This window comes from Rhinolophus hipposideros (genome assembly GCF_964194185.1).
Source record: "Rhinolophus hipposideros genome assembly, chromosome: 13".
Taxonomy (NCBI): Eukaryota; Metazoa; Chordata; class Mammalia; order Chiroptera; family Rhinolophidae; genus Rhinolophus; species Rhinolophus hipposideros.
The window spans coordinates 71,214,167-71,231,643 of record NC_138059.1 but is presented as its reverse complement, the minus strand read 5'-3'; the positions used below and the strand labels follow the sequence as shown (position 1 = coordinate 71,231,643).

Genomic DNA, 17,477 nt, shown 5'->3' with positions numbered 1-17,477 from the left:
TTAATTGGCTTTTCTTCGTCTTCCCTGAGGCGGATAAACCAAACCAGCAGCGGAAGCTGACAGGGTATAAGAGGGAGTAACAGGTCTTGCTGATCTGGTACCGAGATAGCATTCCTGACAGCACAGGCCATCCGTGGAGAATTTAATAGAAAGTTCTTTCAGCAGCTATGACTGATGAATTGTGATCCCCGTTTGAATGGACTCCCAGTTCTTATTTTCAGATTTTAGCAATAGACTTGCAGTCTTAAGGATACAGAACAGAGTGCCAAAAATGTAACTCTTTTGCTTGAAACTGCTAAATTATGAACAAAAACCATTTAAATGACCCAAAAAGGATTCGTTGAAGTTTTCTGGACGTGCAGTTAGTTAGATATCTGTCCAAAAACTCCTGTCAGTCAGGTCCTGATATAATACGTTTCCTGTGAGCAGCCGGGGTCAGTTATGCTAAGAATGGTGTCTTCTGGAGTATTCTGGCTCTGGGTGCTAGGAGGCTGGGTGACCCAAGGAGAGAGGGTCATGGGTGAACTACGATTCCATCTGTGAGCTGTTGATTTCTTTTGGGATGATCTGATTTCCTTTGATATTATCAAGGGAAAGAAGTATTTTAGAAGACAGACAGGTCTCAAGGATACAGATCCTGTTAAATGTTGGAGAGAATCCTACATTCTCCTAACCCCAAGGCCTTTGAAGTCAACCGCCTAGAATGCCAATATGTCACGTGACTGGGCTTAACGCTCCTATCTTTAGTGTTTATAATGAGAGGAGAAATAAACGAAATGCTGTCAAGAGAGTTCCTCTGAAGGAGCTGGTAGAAGGCCCCAGTCTCTTGTCATGAGGGACTCCTTCCCTGTTACCCTCTGATTCAGACTCGCTAGGTCGGAATCCCCCTGGTTCCGTACAGTCTCCTGGGAAGTTTGAAAAATATCGATACCCCACACCACCCCAGAGATTCTGATTTAATCCGTCTGGGGTGGAGCTGGGCATCTGTATTATTTTTCAAAGTTCTCCAAGGGAGTGTCACGTGCTGGAAGGTTTGCGGAATGCAGGATTAGACCAACCCTTCGAGTCTCTGAAAGGTGGGTGTGGAGGAACCTCTGGCCTCACGCCTTCCCTGAGGCCTTGTGCTCCCCAAAAGCCCCACATCCTCCAAACAGCACAGAGGGCCTAAGAGCAAAATCACAGCCGTAAATGAGCTGTTGTCGGGACGTTGTCCCAAAGTGCTGTGCCCTCTGGAACCTGTTCTGAGTCTTTCATGAGAAAAAGAATAAAATGCTCACTTCGGGGAGAACAAAAACGTGCATCTCAGATAGTCTTACTGAAAACAAAAGACAAGGGCCATTTAATTCAGACCTTGTGTGGGCTTACTAAATTACCAGTGACCCTAGAAATGCATCCTGTGTTTACCCATAAGAACAGGGGAGTAAATTACTCTTTTCATCCCCTGTCCCATCTGATAGACGTCAGGCCCTGAATGCAGAGTGTATTTGGATGGCCTGTATTTTAATGAGTAACTTAATTTGATGAGTCAGATTTTTCATTTTTGCAGCCAAGAAATATGATCCGCACGCATCCATAATTCTTTTTCATCTTAGAAATCACTGTTTCCACGGGATCAGCTGAATTGATGAATATTAAGCCCAACTTCTTATGCCCAGGGAGGCAAAATGGCAGAAAAAGCAAGATCCGCAGCCGAGAGAGATATTGTGCTAAATACAGTATTTCCCCTGAAATATCACAGCCCTGCCCCTGTCGCCTCCTGCCACCACCCCCTCTATATGACCTATAATGGGAACTGTATGTTACTTACAGTTGTACTTACAAGACGACTTATCAATCAAATGGAAACCAGCGGTTGCTAAGAGAAACTCAACTGGGGCGTCCTTTTCTCTGGAAGAAAACTGCTGATGTAAATATATGAAGCCAGGAAGGAAAAGATCAAAGGTCCACAGAGGAGGCTGGCCAGAGGAAATTATTAGCATTGCCCAGTCATCTCACAGAGTGAGATTGTCTAGCGGTGCCAAAAGCTTCCAGGTCGTCAGAAATACCCCTTTACACCCTTCGGAGTGATCAGTGGTTCATTGACCAAGAAGAATTAAAAAAAACACGTTGAACAAAAAAAGACCAAAAAAATGAAAAACACAGAAAATGTGATACTCAGGTGAGCTTTACAAGTCTCAGGGACAAGAGAATCTTCAGAAGAGGCCAAAGTTTTGAATAGTGCAGCATTTCTCTTGATTCACTCATTCGTTCAACAAATATTGCCTGGACGTGTCAGGCACTATTCTCGGCTCTGGGGATAAGGCTGCTTTCCATCCGTACTAATAGACTTTCATCTCAGAGGTGGTAGAGGTTCAGGAAAAGGTGTTCCCCCCGATAGATTGCATTTCCCTCACCTGCAGTAGGACTTTCTCTTCTTATTATCCTCCTCTGACCCTACACACTTCCCGCAAGCTGGTATTTCTCACAGAGAAGGAGGACATGCTTATACATTGCGCTGTGGCTGCTGGGGAGAGAATGTGGACCACACTCCAGAGAGCTGTGTAATTTATCTAGGAAAAAGTGTCAGCGGGGTCCTCATGCCCTCTCTAACATAACAAGTTGGAGGAGTCATCTTAGGATTGCAGCATGTTCCGCTAGCTCCTGAAGCAAGACTGTTGGGTGAGGCTCGTAGCCTCGTCATCCCTGCGGTGTGACCCTCTGGGTGGGACCAAGAGGGTGTCTTCCTGAAGGTCAGTACCAGATACGAAGAGGACACTTCTCAAAGTACACCGCTCATTGAAATGAGCCTTAAGCAATGAAATTTAGACAAGACTGGCTTCTGAGATGCCCGTGAGGACATAATTGCTACTGAAAAGCAATTATAGATTAGAGGGATTTCCCCTAAATGATTTCTTCCTGAAGAAGCTCACTCTTTGAAATTATCTTGTTTATTCGTTGACTTCTGAATGATCTGTCTTCTCTCTGCCTCCTCCGTAAGGGCAGGTACCGTGTCTACTTCACCAATACCTGGGCCAATTGCCTGATGTGAAGCTTATTAAATGTTCCATGATTGACCTGAGTATCTGATGTCCCCAACCTGGGAAGGACATGGGACTCCACATCCCAAATCTCTCCACTTAATGGAATGACCAGCTGAACTGAAAAAGTGACATTTGAATGCAAGAAAGATGAAGTCTATTATCTGGGCCCCAATTTCCATCCGCACAAGGGCAGGATGGGGGAGATTTGGCTTAACAGCAACACCTACGAAACACTTAGAGTGTTTAGTGGACAACAAACTCAGTACGAGTCAACAGGAGGAAAAGCAAATGTGCCCTGTCATTACCAGAAGTGAGTCCCCTGTGGTAGTCGATTGATTTTCAATGAGGGCGGCCAAGACAACTCAAGAATTGTCTTTTTAACAAATAGTAGTGAGACCATTGGAATATTGACATAAAAAAGAATAAAGTTAGACCCCTACCTCAGCCATAGAAAAAGATCAACTCAAAATGGCTTAAAGACCTAAGTTTAAGAGGTAAAACTAAAAAGAAAAAAAAAGAGGTAAAACTATAAAACTCTCAGAAGAAAACATAGGAGCAAAGTTCATGACCTTGGGGTAGGCAGTGGCTTCTTAGAAGCTATAACACCAAAAGCCCAAGTGACAAAAGGAAAAATAACGAAATTGGGCTTCATCAAGATGTAAAACTTCAGTTCTGCAGAAGACACTAACAAGAAAGTGAAAAGACAGCCCACAGAATGGGAGAAAGTATTTGCAAATCGTGTGTCTGCTGTTGGTCTAGTATCCAAACTATACAAACACTCTTACAACTCAATAAGGAAAAAAGACAAACAAGTCAATTAAAAAGGGCAACGGACTTGAATAGACGTCTTTCCAAAGAAGGTATACAAATAGAAAACAAGTACGGGTAAAGATGTTCAAAATCGTTAGTTATCAGGGCAATCAAATCAAAGTAATTTCATACCCAGCACGATGGCTGGGTATTTTTATTTCAAACAAGGGCTCCTCAGAACACGATCGCCCTTTGCAGAGCACTGGTCACATCCTGCCTGACATAGGAATTCGGGCCTGGGCATGGGACAGAAGCCAATTTGCGCCTGCCTCACAGTGGACAAACAGCTGGGTAATTAGGACATGGAGACAGTTCAGAGCAAAACATTGCAGATGTTTCATCTGTTAAGGAAAAAATAAGTAAATAAATAAAAGACTTACAGGGAACGTTCTAGTCCTTCAAATGTGAATGCCATTTATATGAAGAAGGATCAGAATTGCCCTGCGTCATCCTGGAACAGTGAACTGCATTAGGAAAAGGCTGTTATTGCCTCAACACAAAGGAAAACTGTCTAAACACTGAATTGTCTGAAAAGAGACAGGGGTCCCTCTGGGGACGATGAGTTCCCACCATGACAGTGAAGGGTCAGCGTGGGAAGGATGCGATGGAAGGGGCAGTGGCTTCAGGTGACAGCATGCGCTGGCTGACCCCGAGATAGTTTTCCTAGTAGCGGAGTCTATCATTTAATCCCAGGAAACTCTTCTGGGTTGTAACCGATCACTCAGCTCTCATATGCCTGGAAGTTTCTGATACTTTTTTTTTGTAATGCATCTGTTACCTTGTACTTCCTCACATTAATACGCAGCAATCTTTTTACCTGTTCAATATACTCTTAAAATAGCTTCAGGAATCCAACCTTATCAACCAGAAGTTGGAACATCAGCAAATCCAAACGTGTCTCTGTGCCCTCGTCCGGGTCATTTCTAAAATGGTCCAATGCAGCAGCTTCATGGAACTGGGCTATTGTCATGTCTCGTCCAGAGATGCGCCCTTTCATTTCCACCGTGTTTTTCTGTGTTTTTTTTTTTTGTCTTTCTGTCTGTAAACCGATTCTCTGTTCAGAGAAGGCTCCCTCGACCCCATGATAACTCCAGTTTTTAGAAATAGTCCATAAGATGGAACTGTATGAAAGGCGTTTTAAAGACGAAAGGGATGGCCCTGGGTGTGCCGCCTGCCACTTTGAGTTGGTTGGGAGCTGTGCATGGTCCAGCCTGCTGGGACCACAGCTCCGTGTCCAGGGAGGATGGAGCGCTGGATGCAGTTGCCTTCACTGTTCCCCTTTACCCCCACACACGTTCACGTCCTCAGAGCATTCTAATGGATGCATCAGGCATAACTTGCTTTTCCAGAAGTCGTGTTATTTATTTGCGTAGTGTGCTATGGCCCCACCCTTTCACTTTCACCAGCATAAAAGGGAAGCCATCTGGGCCTCAGCAGTGGGTGGGAACCCTTCTTATCAAACAATCATGCTGGCATTTAAAGACGGGTTATGTAGTTTGAGCGCACAGGTTCTCCCGGACGTTTCTTTAAAATCATGAGTGTTTAAACTGGAGGCTATGGAGCAGTTTTGAGGAATCCATCCACCCACCGAAATCATGTACAACACCCGTGTGCATGAGTCTATGCATTTCCTTTCCCTGGCTCAGAGTTTCACCTGAATGCCATTCACAGTGGGCTTTTCTGTGCATGTGGTCTGTGACCGAAACTCCGTCGTCCCAGGATCCGTGACACTGATGCAGTTCTGATACCACTGGGTGCTGTTAGCAGAGCTGTGTCGGCCCAGGCCTGGGGTTCTGGGTGCCTGCCTTGCAGGGCCTCGGAACACCCCCAGCTCACCACGGGGAGCCCGTCCCTCCCTTCTGCCTAGCCAGCCCAGCTTGCACAGGAGGTGTGTCCCTTGGTCTCCAGCTTGTGGAAAACTGCACTAAATGCCTGGCACCCACTTGCCTAACTTTCGCCAACCTCTGGGGTATGGCATGCTGGGTAAAACACTGTCTTGTCAGCTTGGACTGCCATAACAAAGCACGATAGACTGAGTGGCTCAAACAGCAGGCATGTATTTCTCACACTTCTGGAGGCTGGAAGTTCTCTTCTTGGCTTGCAGATGGCCTCCTTCTCTTCTGGGGTGTCCTCTTCTTATAAGGGCGCCGATCCCGTCACGGGGGCTCTACCCCCATGCCCTCAGCACCTCCCAAAGTCCTCACCTCCTCCCACCATCACATTAGGGGTTAGGACTTCAACATATGGATTTGGGGAGGACACAAACGTTCAATCCAAAGCATCACACTGTGGCGTCCAACTGCCTAGGGGGGAATCCTGGCTCCGTACTTACTTGCTTTTCTTCTCCGTGCCTTGGTTTCCCCATCCCCCAGAACGGGTATCACCACAGTATTAACCTCACAGACTGATTGTGAAGAGTAAGTGCGTTCGTGGAAGTACAGGCTGGGGCAGTGACTGGCGTTTCCTAAATGCTAACTATTGTGATTTCCCTCAGGAGGTAGGCTATCCCCTGGCTTGGACCCTGTAGGACCAGAACCCAAAGGAGTTATAATAAAGGTAAATCGTGGACAAACACTGGAGGGAGTAGTCCTCAAACAGTTCTGGACATGGGCAGCCCTCCCCTCTGAGGACGCAGTACAGCAGGGCTAGTGGCGCGGGGCCACCCGCCTGACCTGGGGCTCCTCTGATGGGCAGACTGCTCAGGACACCCCAGGAACTTGAGCTGAGACTCTCAGAACTGTGCCTTTCTGTCCGGTCCTTGCTTTCCTCACTCCTTCCTCACAGGTGTCAGACCTGCCTGGGGGCCTCCAGACCCCCCCTGCCTGCTCATGCCCCCACCCCTCGGTCCTTCAGAGACGTCATGTCCCATAAGTCACTTACAGACCTGGTCTTTTCCTGATTGACTGCTTGTTGAAGGGCTCACACTGACAGAGCAGCTATTACTACCTCTCTCAACTTCGAACAGGTTTAGCTGCCTACAAATGAAAGTGGGTGCTTATTTCTGTCTATGCTGGATGAGCCTTTGTGGAAACAGCATCCCAAGCGAGCCAAGTAATGCTAATGGAGTTACTGACGTGTCACACTGAAAAGGTGTTTTTCTCCATGTTTTGATAATCATTTTAAAGTGGCTCGTTTTCTCATCAGATTTAAATCAGATTCTATAGTCTGTATGCTTGTTAATTACTTCTCATAAGCACATGGGTTCATTTCAAGTATGTAGAAAGGCAAATTTATCAACCTCCGTAATGAAAACAAAAAAGACAGGTAACCACTGAGCTGTTGACCAACAGAAGCCTACTTGCATTGGAAATTCTTAGAACTTCATAATAGCCCAGAATTGAAACATATATTGAATGGGTAACGGTGCCATAGTTTAATCAATGTGCTGTTATCGTAAAGGTACCTGTACACTGCTACCCCACTATGACCAACCTGAATGAGTGAAAAATGACCAGCGGAGGTGGAAATTATTATTTCTACCTGATAGCTATCCAATCCTTTTCAGTGATACTTTTTACATTAAATATTAATTCCAGCACCCAAGGCTTCTCCACCATTTCTATTGTTTCCAGAAGAAATGTGAAACAGTAGCCACAATGCTTTGCTTCCGCTGGACTGGAGACTTCCCTTGGCTCTAGCCTAAGCCCCGTCTGGCATTACTAACCTGTATTCATCCACGCCTTATTACAGGAAACAGGATACAGCCTGGCCGGTGGCCACCCAGCCGTGTCACTCATGTGCTGTCCTGTGTGCCCAGCAGTAACCTTTGCATTGTGTTCCCGACTGTATCAGTTTCCCCGGCCGATTCCTTTGGGGAAGTCCTGTTGCTTGTGGATAGAGTATACACAGCTCCGTGCGCACTTGTTCAGCCTTCGGGTGTTCAATAAACAGCTTTGATTTCCTCGTGCTTAGATAGTACCACTGTGCACGGACTTAAGAATGATGGCGTTAGCATTTTCTACAGACAGGACGCCTAATGGATGGTTTCCATGGATCTGTGATAGCTGTAGGAATTGATGGAAACATGTATCAGGACGTGGTGAACGTATAAATGGGAGAACACAGGCCACAGAGCCAGTAATGTGTGTTTAAGGCTCCTCCTGAGGGCAGCGTAGATGATTCCACTCATCGCCCAGAATAGGACACTCCAGAGCCTCCCGTAGAACAAGCAGTCCTGCCCAAAGCAGTGCTTTGCACGTAGTGGATGCTGAATTGACGCTGGCTTGGGTTGTGTTAACAGGACAGGACCTTGAATAAAAGCCAGCTCCAGAAATAAAATTACCCACGGGACACACCTAAGGAAAGAAAACCATGGTTGGGCTCATTGATCACAAACAATTGATTTAAAATGGGGGTAAATTGGTTCACTTCTAGCCCGTGAAACTGAAGATAAATGTATACCAACAGTGAATATCATCTGAACCATATGAAACTGCCGCTTTTATAGACTAAAAATAGTGAGTCCCGGCAATCTCATGTGGTCCAACCTAACAGCATTAAAAACAGTGTTGGGGTGGGGGGTAGAATTTGAGTAAGTGACCTGAACTGAAAGTTAATCGTTCACCACATTTTAAGCAGATTATAAGAATTGTACTTGAGACCCAGTAATCCCACTTCTGGGTATTTATCTGAAGAAACCCAAAATGCTACTTCGAGGGGATGTGCTCATCCATATGTTCATTGCAGTATTATTTACAATAGCTAAGATATGGAGGCAATCTGGGTGTCCCTAGATGGATGAACGGATAAAGAAGAAGTGGTACATATATACAATGGAATATTACTCAGCCATAATAAAGAACAAAATTTTACCATCTGCAATAACATGGATAGACCTGGAGGGTATTGTGCTGAGTGTAGTAAGTCAGACAGCAAATGACAAATGTCACATAATTTCCCTTATAAGTGGAATCTAAAGAAAAAAATAAACAAATGAAACAGACAAAAATAAAATAAAATTGGTTGATAAAAAGAAAAAAAAAAAAAGAATTGTACTTGAAGAACATCCATGGAGAATCCTTCTGAAAGCAAAGCACCTTTTTAAGTGTTTTGAGTAATAAGCCTATAATTTAATCTATTTTTGTCAATCTGAACTTTTATATGCTATGTCCCGATTAATGTGGAATCGCCCATGTATATAAAAGAAATTGTTTTCATGCTAGGATAGTGTTAAAAGTAATACATAAAAAAGTGTAATCTAAAACAAATAGCATTTCGTTCACAAACATGTTTCACTTATAGAGAGTGGGAAGTGTGTCTCAAATTTCCAGCAAGGTTCTAGAGATGACTGGGAAAGCGGCATTCGTGTGTGGTGTGAAGACCCCACTGGGCCACTGGAGTTAGGCAGGCCTGGCCGGCCAACCGAGCGCCTTAGACTCACCAGGCCTCGGTGTTTGTAAAACGGAGCCGCCTTACCAGCCCCAGCGGCAATTTCGGTCGTGCACAGAAAGCATCTGGCATTGGGAGTGTTCAGTAAATCTTAGCTCTTATTGAGAAGATGCAGTTTTTGAGAGAAGATTACATTTTTTAAAGCCAAATCTGGAACTGACGTAGCTTTAAAAGGGATTAATTCAGCCCACACCACGTACCAGTGTGTCCGTCCTCCTCTTCCAAGCAGAAGACAGTGCAGGCGTCCACCCTTTTGTGGGTATAGCCAGAGTGGCAGGTCCCAGACAGGTTAAATGTGAAAGAAACCAAAATTTACAAGTGTGATAAGAGCCCCCAATTCCTCCCCTGCCCCTAGCCTGGACCATGAGAGTGAACTCCCCACCTGACCGTGTCCGTCCGTCTCTCTGTCCAGCTCAGCTGGCCGCTGACAGCCGGGACGCCGGTGCCTGTGCAGTCGGTTGGCTGTGACAGCTCCAAAGTGCTTTCTGCACGGGACAGGGAGCCCCCTCTGTCCTGGGCAGCCTGGGGGGGTGGCTGGATTGGGAACAATTTGAGTCCTCTCTCTTTGCAAAAACAATGTGGGAAAAGGGCTACAACAGTCACCCCCAGTCCACATGTAGGTTTGTTGCCAGCATAATAATGGTACCAGTTCAGGAAAAAGCAGCAGCAGAAATGAACAATCCAGCCTTTTTTAACCTTGTGTATATATTTTTAATCTCGAGATAAAAATCACCTTATTTTTCTTTAATTGGAAAACCAGAAAACACTAGGTTTGTTTTCTCCCCACTGCCCTCGTAAAATAACTATTATCACCATAAAATGTAGCTGGAATTCTTTGCGTGATGGAGGCCTAAATGGATTTGAGGCCTCCAAGCAATAAGGTAATTGACCCCACCAGGGAGTCTGCAGTGACCCGACGAGGACTCAAATGTACGAGGAAAAGATGCAGTTCTGCTGACTGCTTCTTAGGCCAGCGGTGCCCTTAGCAGGCAGACTGCTCGGGCACCTGACAGCCCGGGCGCCTCCATCCCCTCCGCCGGGGCCCCTCTCCCTGCACACATGGCGTGCCCTGCCCGACGAGGGCCCCAGGACCCCGGGCTGACTGGCTGACAGCCCTGGCCAGTGCTGGGCAGCGGCGGGCATGCTTCTTCGGATGGACAGCTCAGCAAGAACTTTGCTGCCCGGCAGGAGGCTGGCTCTTCCGGGCAGGACACTGAGTCTGGGGGCCTGGTGCCCTCCAACTCCCTCATTACCTCCTCTATGCAGAGCTGACACGGGTCCATATGAAGACACGCACACACAGACCCAGACATGGAGACACACACACACACACAGGTACACACAGGACACACACACACAGGACACACACACATACTATGACAAGAATCTAATGTGTCCCCTCCGGTCTTCCATCACCTGGTGCCTAAATGGCGCTCCCCAAACGGCCCTCCCACATGCACAGTGGGCTCTTGGGAGGGGACAGCGTGGATTAAGACTGGCCTGTGACCCCACCCTACCCCCCACCCCCACCCCAGGAGACCGTGCTGGCTGCCATCAGAAGTGCCAAACCTACGAAGCACAAAGGCCGCCCGGGGACACTCACAGCACCTCCCGAAGCGACACTTGGCGGCCCATGCACATCGAGAAGTCCAGCTAATCACACAGCATGGTTTCAGGGGGCTTGGAACTTACCGTTCAATAATGGTACAGCTGCCATTCCTGAGTTCCCTGATGGGTCTGTGAGAAGAATTAGCTGAGATGCGGGAACAAAATCAATTTCGCATAGATAGGCCAACCTTTTCTAGAGCCAGTAAAAAGCTATTTCTATGAGTGATTTATTGAATAAACCATAAGTTCAACAAATGGGATGCCATCCAACTAAAAAGTATTTCACGTGTTGCCTACCCTATTTTGTCAAATCATCGCAGCTCACACTTTTGGGGGTTTTCATGTTGTTTCACCTATAAATACTTCAGTAGGTACAACTGAGACTAGTTCACTGGATTAAGAGCTTGGGTAAAGGATAATGATAATAATGCTTACTATTTTTTGAGTGTTTAGATATTTTACATATATATATATATATATACACACACACACATATATATGTATATATATATTTTATTTAATTCTTCCCAAACCCAGTATTATTGTCACTCCCGTTTTATAAATGAGGAATGTGAAGCTTTGCAAAGCTACGAGAGTTGCTTCAAACCACCCGGCTGGTAAATGGAGTTACTGGGGATGAAACCTCAGTCCGTCCGACTGCTCTGTCTCAAGTTCAGCACTCGGCCGAACGTTGTCGGGGCGAAGGGGACAGAAATGATGAAGTTCCTGGATGCTTCCAACACACGTCCTAGGGTCGTAACGCCAGCTAAGGTAAAAATAATGGCTCTACTTCATGTGCCAAAATATTGCATGACTGTTAGGGAAGACAGGTGCTGGTGGAAAGGCTGGTTACTGGCTGAACTAGGAAGAGGCAGAGGGCAAGGTAACTGTTCCCTTGAAGTGCAAGGGACCAGGGGTTTCTGCATGAAGGAGAAGAGGGGTGGTCTCCTAGGAGGGGCAGGAGAGGGAGCCCGATGGAAATGAGGATGAGCCCAGGGGAGAGCCCAGGTCCAGCAGAAGGGGGAGGTGAGGGTGCGTGAGGGGCTCTTTACGATGGAATGTGGGATCCAGTGGGCAGAGTGACACGCGTGGGAGAGAAGTCGGTGACAGAAGGACGCAGGAGGGCAGAGCAGCCAGTGAGGGAAGGCGGGGCCGGAGTGAATGTCATCTTCTCAGGCGGAGTGGAATGGACATCAAAGCACTTGCTGGTTCCATGCCACTCGATGTGGGGTTCACTGGCCGGTGCCCGTCTGCAAACTGATGGCTGTTGATGGTGCCCTAGGAGAGACCCTGAGGGGACAGAGCCATGAGAGGCTCGCATAGCAAGAGGACACTACGAGTCTCCGTGGACCAACCTTTCTTGTATTTTACAAAAATGTTGATGCATAACATTAGAAATGTCTGTAAAAGGGTCCTGCGCCCGGGTAGCTTCAGAAGCACTGGTCTACACTGCCTTGAGTGTTACAGGGTGTTTGCTCACAAAGTTCCCCATCTGGTTCGAGCAAAGCCATTTTATCCCAACAGTCAGCTTTCCTAATCTTCCCTACAGTCTTAAACAACAGCCAAAATGAGATGGGACAGCTGACACTGCCCGCTTTTTCAACAAGATTCCTTCATAGAAAGGAAACAACGTTTGTCCAGTGAAAAAGATTTTCTTTTCAGACTTTGTTCCCTTTTTTTAGGGTAACCACAAATTTTAAGAGTCATTGAACTTGGTCTAGACAGATTTCAGTAGTGGCTAAGGAACTGGATCCCTGTTAATCCAAGGAATATATTCTTCGTTTTCATTTCCATTTGTTCCTACAGCTCTTTAATTGCAGATAAATGTCTTTTACAGCTCTCTGGGGTGTAAAGCATTTCTCTGTTCGCTGGTGGGTTAGCCAGGGGAGACAGTGTTTGTACACACCCTCCAAGCACAGGACAGTCAGACACACAGTGACTCAAAAGAAGAGAAAGGCTTCTTGGGGCCTTAACCACGGCTGGCCTTGCAAGCACAGCCCTGGCTTAGCCCTCGGGGCCAGGCCAGCAGCACCCACCGTGGCCCCAGGGCAGGGCATTGCGCTGTGGCTGCAGACGGTGCACAAGCTCCTGACTGCCTCTTGCTGTCACAGATGAGCTCCTTCTGCAACTTTCTGCACTGGTCACCAGGCAATCAGTTCCTCAGGTAAAAGATCAGTTGTCAAACCCAAGACACTCATTTTCCACCTGGCAGCCAGAGCCAGCTGTTTGAAAAGCAAATCTGATGGCGTCACCCACCGTGACCTGACCTCTCCCAAGCGCACTCGGCCAGCTTCACTTAGGTCCCAAGGCCTTGAAGAGAAGGAGGAAAACCCGAGTGGAGACCTTCCAGCCCTGCTGGGGCTGTGGCCTCTCCACGGCAGGGCACACCATGCAGCCTTTCTGTTCCTTTGGATGGCAGCCTTGTGGGCCCAGCCGTTCTTCCTCCCTCAGCAGGGGGTACCTACCAGCTCCTGGCATTCGTCACAGCTGTGGGGTTGGCGTTATTTGTGCGTGTTTGATTAAGGTCTGGTTCTCCAGCAGACCAGCGCTCAGGGCGGAGTCCACCGGGTTTCCATGGAGACTCTCCTTCCCGGGTCCCCTGCGAGTGAGGGCTGGAAGCATACACACTTGAACGTGAAATCCAAACGCATTTCAGGCTTGGGCTGTTGGGGACAGTCCTCAAGAGCCATGACGTCATGCTGGATCTTGGCCAAGGCAGGGACAGAGCCCCGTCCGCCACCCACCCCACATGCCAGTCCCACCTCTTGCGGAGTAATTCCTACAAAGTTGTACTAGTTTGGTTCTCTGTGAAAAATAACACCACCCACAGCTCCACCCCACCCCCTCAAAAAAAAAAAAAAGGCAACAACTGGTCGTGTTGGTGCCAAGTTAGAACAAGGGGAGTCGTGGCATGTAGATTAGCGGCGGATTCATGCATTTGAAGGTTACTAATACCTGACATCCCAGGACTCCTGATGGGCTGGCGCTCGGTGCTGGTGCTTGGAGGTGTTTTCTCACTGAATCTTCTCACCAGATCTGTTTTTATCCTCCTGTTACAGATGAAGAAAGGGAGACTCAGAGATGTGCAGTAATTTACCCAAGGTCACACTCGGGTACCCAAGGTTACCCAGTAATGGCAGAGAGCCTGCACGCTCTCGTCTCTCAGTCACATCCTTAGCAGATGTCCACGGAGTTCCAGACTCACAAATACCTACTGTCTGTTCATAAAGGCACAGTGGTCCCTTAGCCTAGTACTTTGGACTGGAATTAAGATTTAAGTAAAAATAGCTAATAGCCCACCTTTAGTTCTTTTTCCCCTTTCTATGACATTTTGCATTTTGACCCATTTCTAAAATATGGATTGATCGTCTGTCTCTCTCCGGGTTCATGAACATTCAGGAGCTCTCTCTGCTTCCAAGAATGCAACAAGCCAGGTAGCCTGGCTCCTGAGGCCCCGTGAGCCGGCTTCCCCTCTCATCTCCCACTGCCACCCTCAGCTATGACTCCTGAGCCGTTGGCAAGGCAGGGACGCACTTGCTTTGTTGCCGTGAATCTCCCGTGGGGAACTCCTATTCATCCTCAAAGCCAGGTCAAGCAGAGGGACACTCATGGATAGGATAGCAATGAATGTGACTGGTGTGTTTAAATTATTCTAAATGTTAAGTTCCATAATCCTCAGCTAAGTCTGGGAGGAAAGATTAATTGGAAGAGGTCTCGGCCTTGTGTAAACATGTGATTGGTAAGGTTTTCAACAGTAGATTGAAATTCAATTTCAAATTCAGAGAGAACGTTTCATGTCACCTTGAGTGGGCCTTTTTCTCAACAACTCTAAATATTCCACAAGGCCTTTGCAGCAGCTTTCTCAAAGTGTGAGAAACTCTTATGTTGTGTGTCATCTCTTGGTGTTTAATTATAAGGACTGGAATTTGCCGCACCAATTAATCAGTAATTAGATAACACTGTATCAAAAGAAATTAAACAAACAAAAAACTAAAAAAAATTCACATCTCCGCACAAGGCTCTATGATCTGGTAATCTTTCAGACCGCACAATAAAAATAGTCTGAGAAATACAGGTTAGCTAAATTGTCAGCAGTGTAGTCCTTTGATTTTTACTGTTGTGTTGTCGCTGCCAGTGTCCACCAATGCCCATGGGAAACCTAAAGGTAACCCAGACACAAATGACACTAATATTTGTCCCTCTCTTCACTCTTCGCCAGAGTCTACTCTATGGCAATAATTACACTGAAATGTCGGGGCAGACTTCAGCAATGCAAAAAAAAAAAAAATCAAAACGCATATTTTATGATCCATTCTCTAGTGATCGTCATATTTTAAAGACACACAACTCAGCTTTTGCGTTAATTTTTGATTAGACCGCGAACACAAACGTTAGGTGTGAAAAGTCAAAAAAGATACCAAGCAGACCAAGGCAGAGAAAAGAAGAAAGCAAGGTGTAGACGCGGAGAAAGCGTGCGTGCGGGCTCAGGGGAGAGGGCAGGAATCTTCTCTCTGCCCATGGTGCCATGTCCCTGCGCCGGGCTCCGGGGCCTCTTATCCTGCTTCTTAAACCTTCTGTTAATTAGAGAAAAAGAGAAGATGAACAGTTGGGGAGAGCAGTCAGCAGCTGCTGCAGGGCAGTTTGGGGAGAGATGGCAGGGTGGCCTGCTCCCATGCCCCACACTGGCGTGGGGGGCGGGGGGCAACCAGCCAGAGGAGCTCCAGGGTCTACACAGCAGTCTACACAGCAAGCCATTCTCCTTCGAGGCCCCGAGTTACTCCTTCCCCCTGTGACATGACTGCCTGGGGAGATGGATCCACAGCGCCCAAAATGACCTAAGGAGTGTTAGTTCTCTGTGGCGCTGTTGCCGGGGCTTCATTTCTCTAGGAAACTGGCACTGCTTTTACTCCAAAGTACAAAGACCTGGCAAATGTTGCATGTTGTAAAGTCTTCCAACGGCATGCCAAATGACTGAGCAGTTGTTTTTCCCCTCGCGGTGAGATGGTGTTGAACACTTCTGCAGAGGGAATTTCACTGTGTACTCTCAAGCTTGTTTTCTAGAAGTGTTTTTAATAGCCAGTCTCTAAAAAAAAAAAAAAAATGTGTCTTTCGATGGAACCGTTTTCCAAGAAAGAGTATAAGGTGGTTTGAGAAGAACTACTGCAGAAGGCAATTCCAAAGCTTCCCATCTTTTGGTACCTTGGATTGGAAGAGTAGGGTTTGCTTAGTAATTTAACGTCACAGAAGATGCTGGAGAGCCAAACGGCAAACATTTTTACGACTTCATGCTGAAATGAATTGAGCAGCCCCCTGCTTGGACTGGTTCCCCACCTCCTAGGGCTGCCTGCTCCTCCGCTTCACACTGTCACCTCCTCAGCAAAGCTGGTTCTGACAGCTCAGTGTGGCTGCCCCGTGCCTGGCATGTCAGCCCGTGGATGCCCTTCACAGCCTTGTCACTGTCAGAAATTCCGCTGTTCCTTTGGGTTTGTTTCCTGAGAACTGTGTTTCTCCCCACCAGCCTTGTCTGTTGCTCTCCACGCGTCCCCTACTCCCAGAACGGTGTCTGAGACGCTCTCACTAAACACTCACTAGATGAATGACCAGTGACTGAATCCTTCTGTCCCTAATACTGTAGAGTTTGGACTGAATCCCTTCATCTCTGGACTTTGGCTTCCTTATCTCTACGATGAAGCTAACAAAACCTTGGATTTTCCAGGGGATGAGTTCAAAGAGTAAACGGGTAGTGTGTGGTATGTGGTATGGCCCGCAGTCTATGCAGAGTGAACACAGCTAACGGTGTCCCTCCCTGTTTCCCAGGAAATCCTCCGAGGAACTGGACATGGACAAGGTGACAGCGGCCATGGTACTAACCAGCTTGTCCACCAGCCCTTTGGTTCGAAGCCCTCCTGTGCGTCCAAATGGTAAGTGGAGTCCAGGGATAAGGGAGGGGCCCCTGGACACCTAGAGCACAGCCTCCCTTTGAAGAGCCTCATTGCTCTCAAATGTATGATTAGCCCTCACCATAAACAGGAAGCAAGGGGAAATGTGAACAAAATGGAGACCTCAGAGCCATCACTTCCTCCTCATCTTCCTAGAGACCCCACTGCCCCTCATCCATCCATCCCCTCCATCCATCCATCCATCCATCATCCATCATCCATCCACCTATCCATCCATCCATTTATTGTCCATCCATCATCTTCCCATCCATCCATCCATCATCCATCCACCTATCCGTCTATCCATCATCCATCTTCCATCCACCCATCCACCCATTCATCCATCCATCATCCTTCCATCCATCCATCCATCCCTCCCTCCCTCCATCCATCCATCCATCCATCATCCATCATCTATCCACCTATCCATCCATCCATCGTCTATCCATCATCTACCCATCCATCCATCCATCATCCATCCATCCATCGTCTATCCATCATCCATCTTCCATCTACCCATCCATCCATCCATCATCCTTCCATCCATCCCATGCACAGTGATTGAGCTCCATCACCTTTCCAGAACACATGTCTGCATGCTTGTGTTCCTTTTCCCCTAGGTAAATGAAGATTGGTCTAAAAAAGTTATTTTCCCCGGCATTTTCCCTGTTCTATCAGAGAGGTAGTTAGATCAAAGAACTCTAAAGATTAA

The 17,477-nt window shown here is 47.1% G+C and overlaps 1 protein-coding gene across 4 annotated transcripts in view; it reads left to right on the top strand.

Moving 5' to 3' along the window:
- ZNF704 (zinc finger protein 704) overlaps window positions 1-17,477 on the top strand; it is a gene marked incomplete at its 5' end in the record, with an annotated part of 143,196 nt that overhangs the window by 80,379 nt on the left and 45,340 nt on the right. For all 4 annotated transcript variants that reach the window (XM_081070923.1, XM_081070921.1, XM_081070922.1 and 1 more), the window contains one exon: window positions 16,644-16,747. In XM_081070923.1, the coding sequence (XP_080927049.1) occupies window positions 16,644-16,747 (104 nt within the window). The remainder of the gene's footprint in view (window positions 1-16,643; window positions 16,748-17,477) is intronic.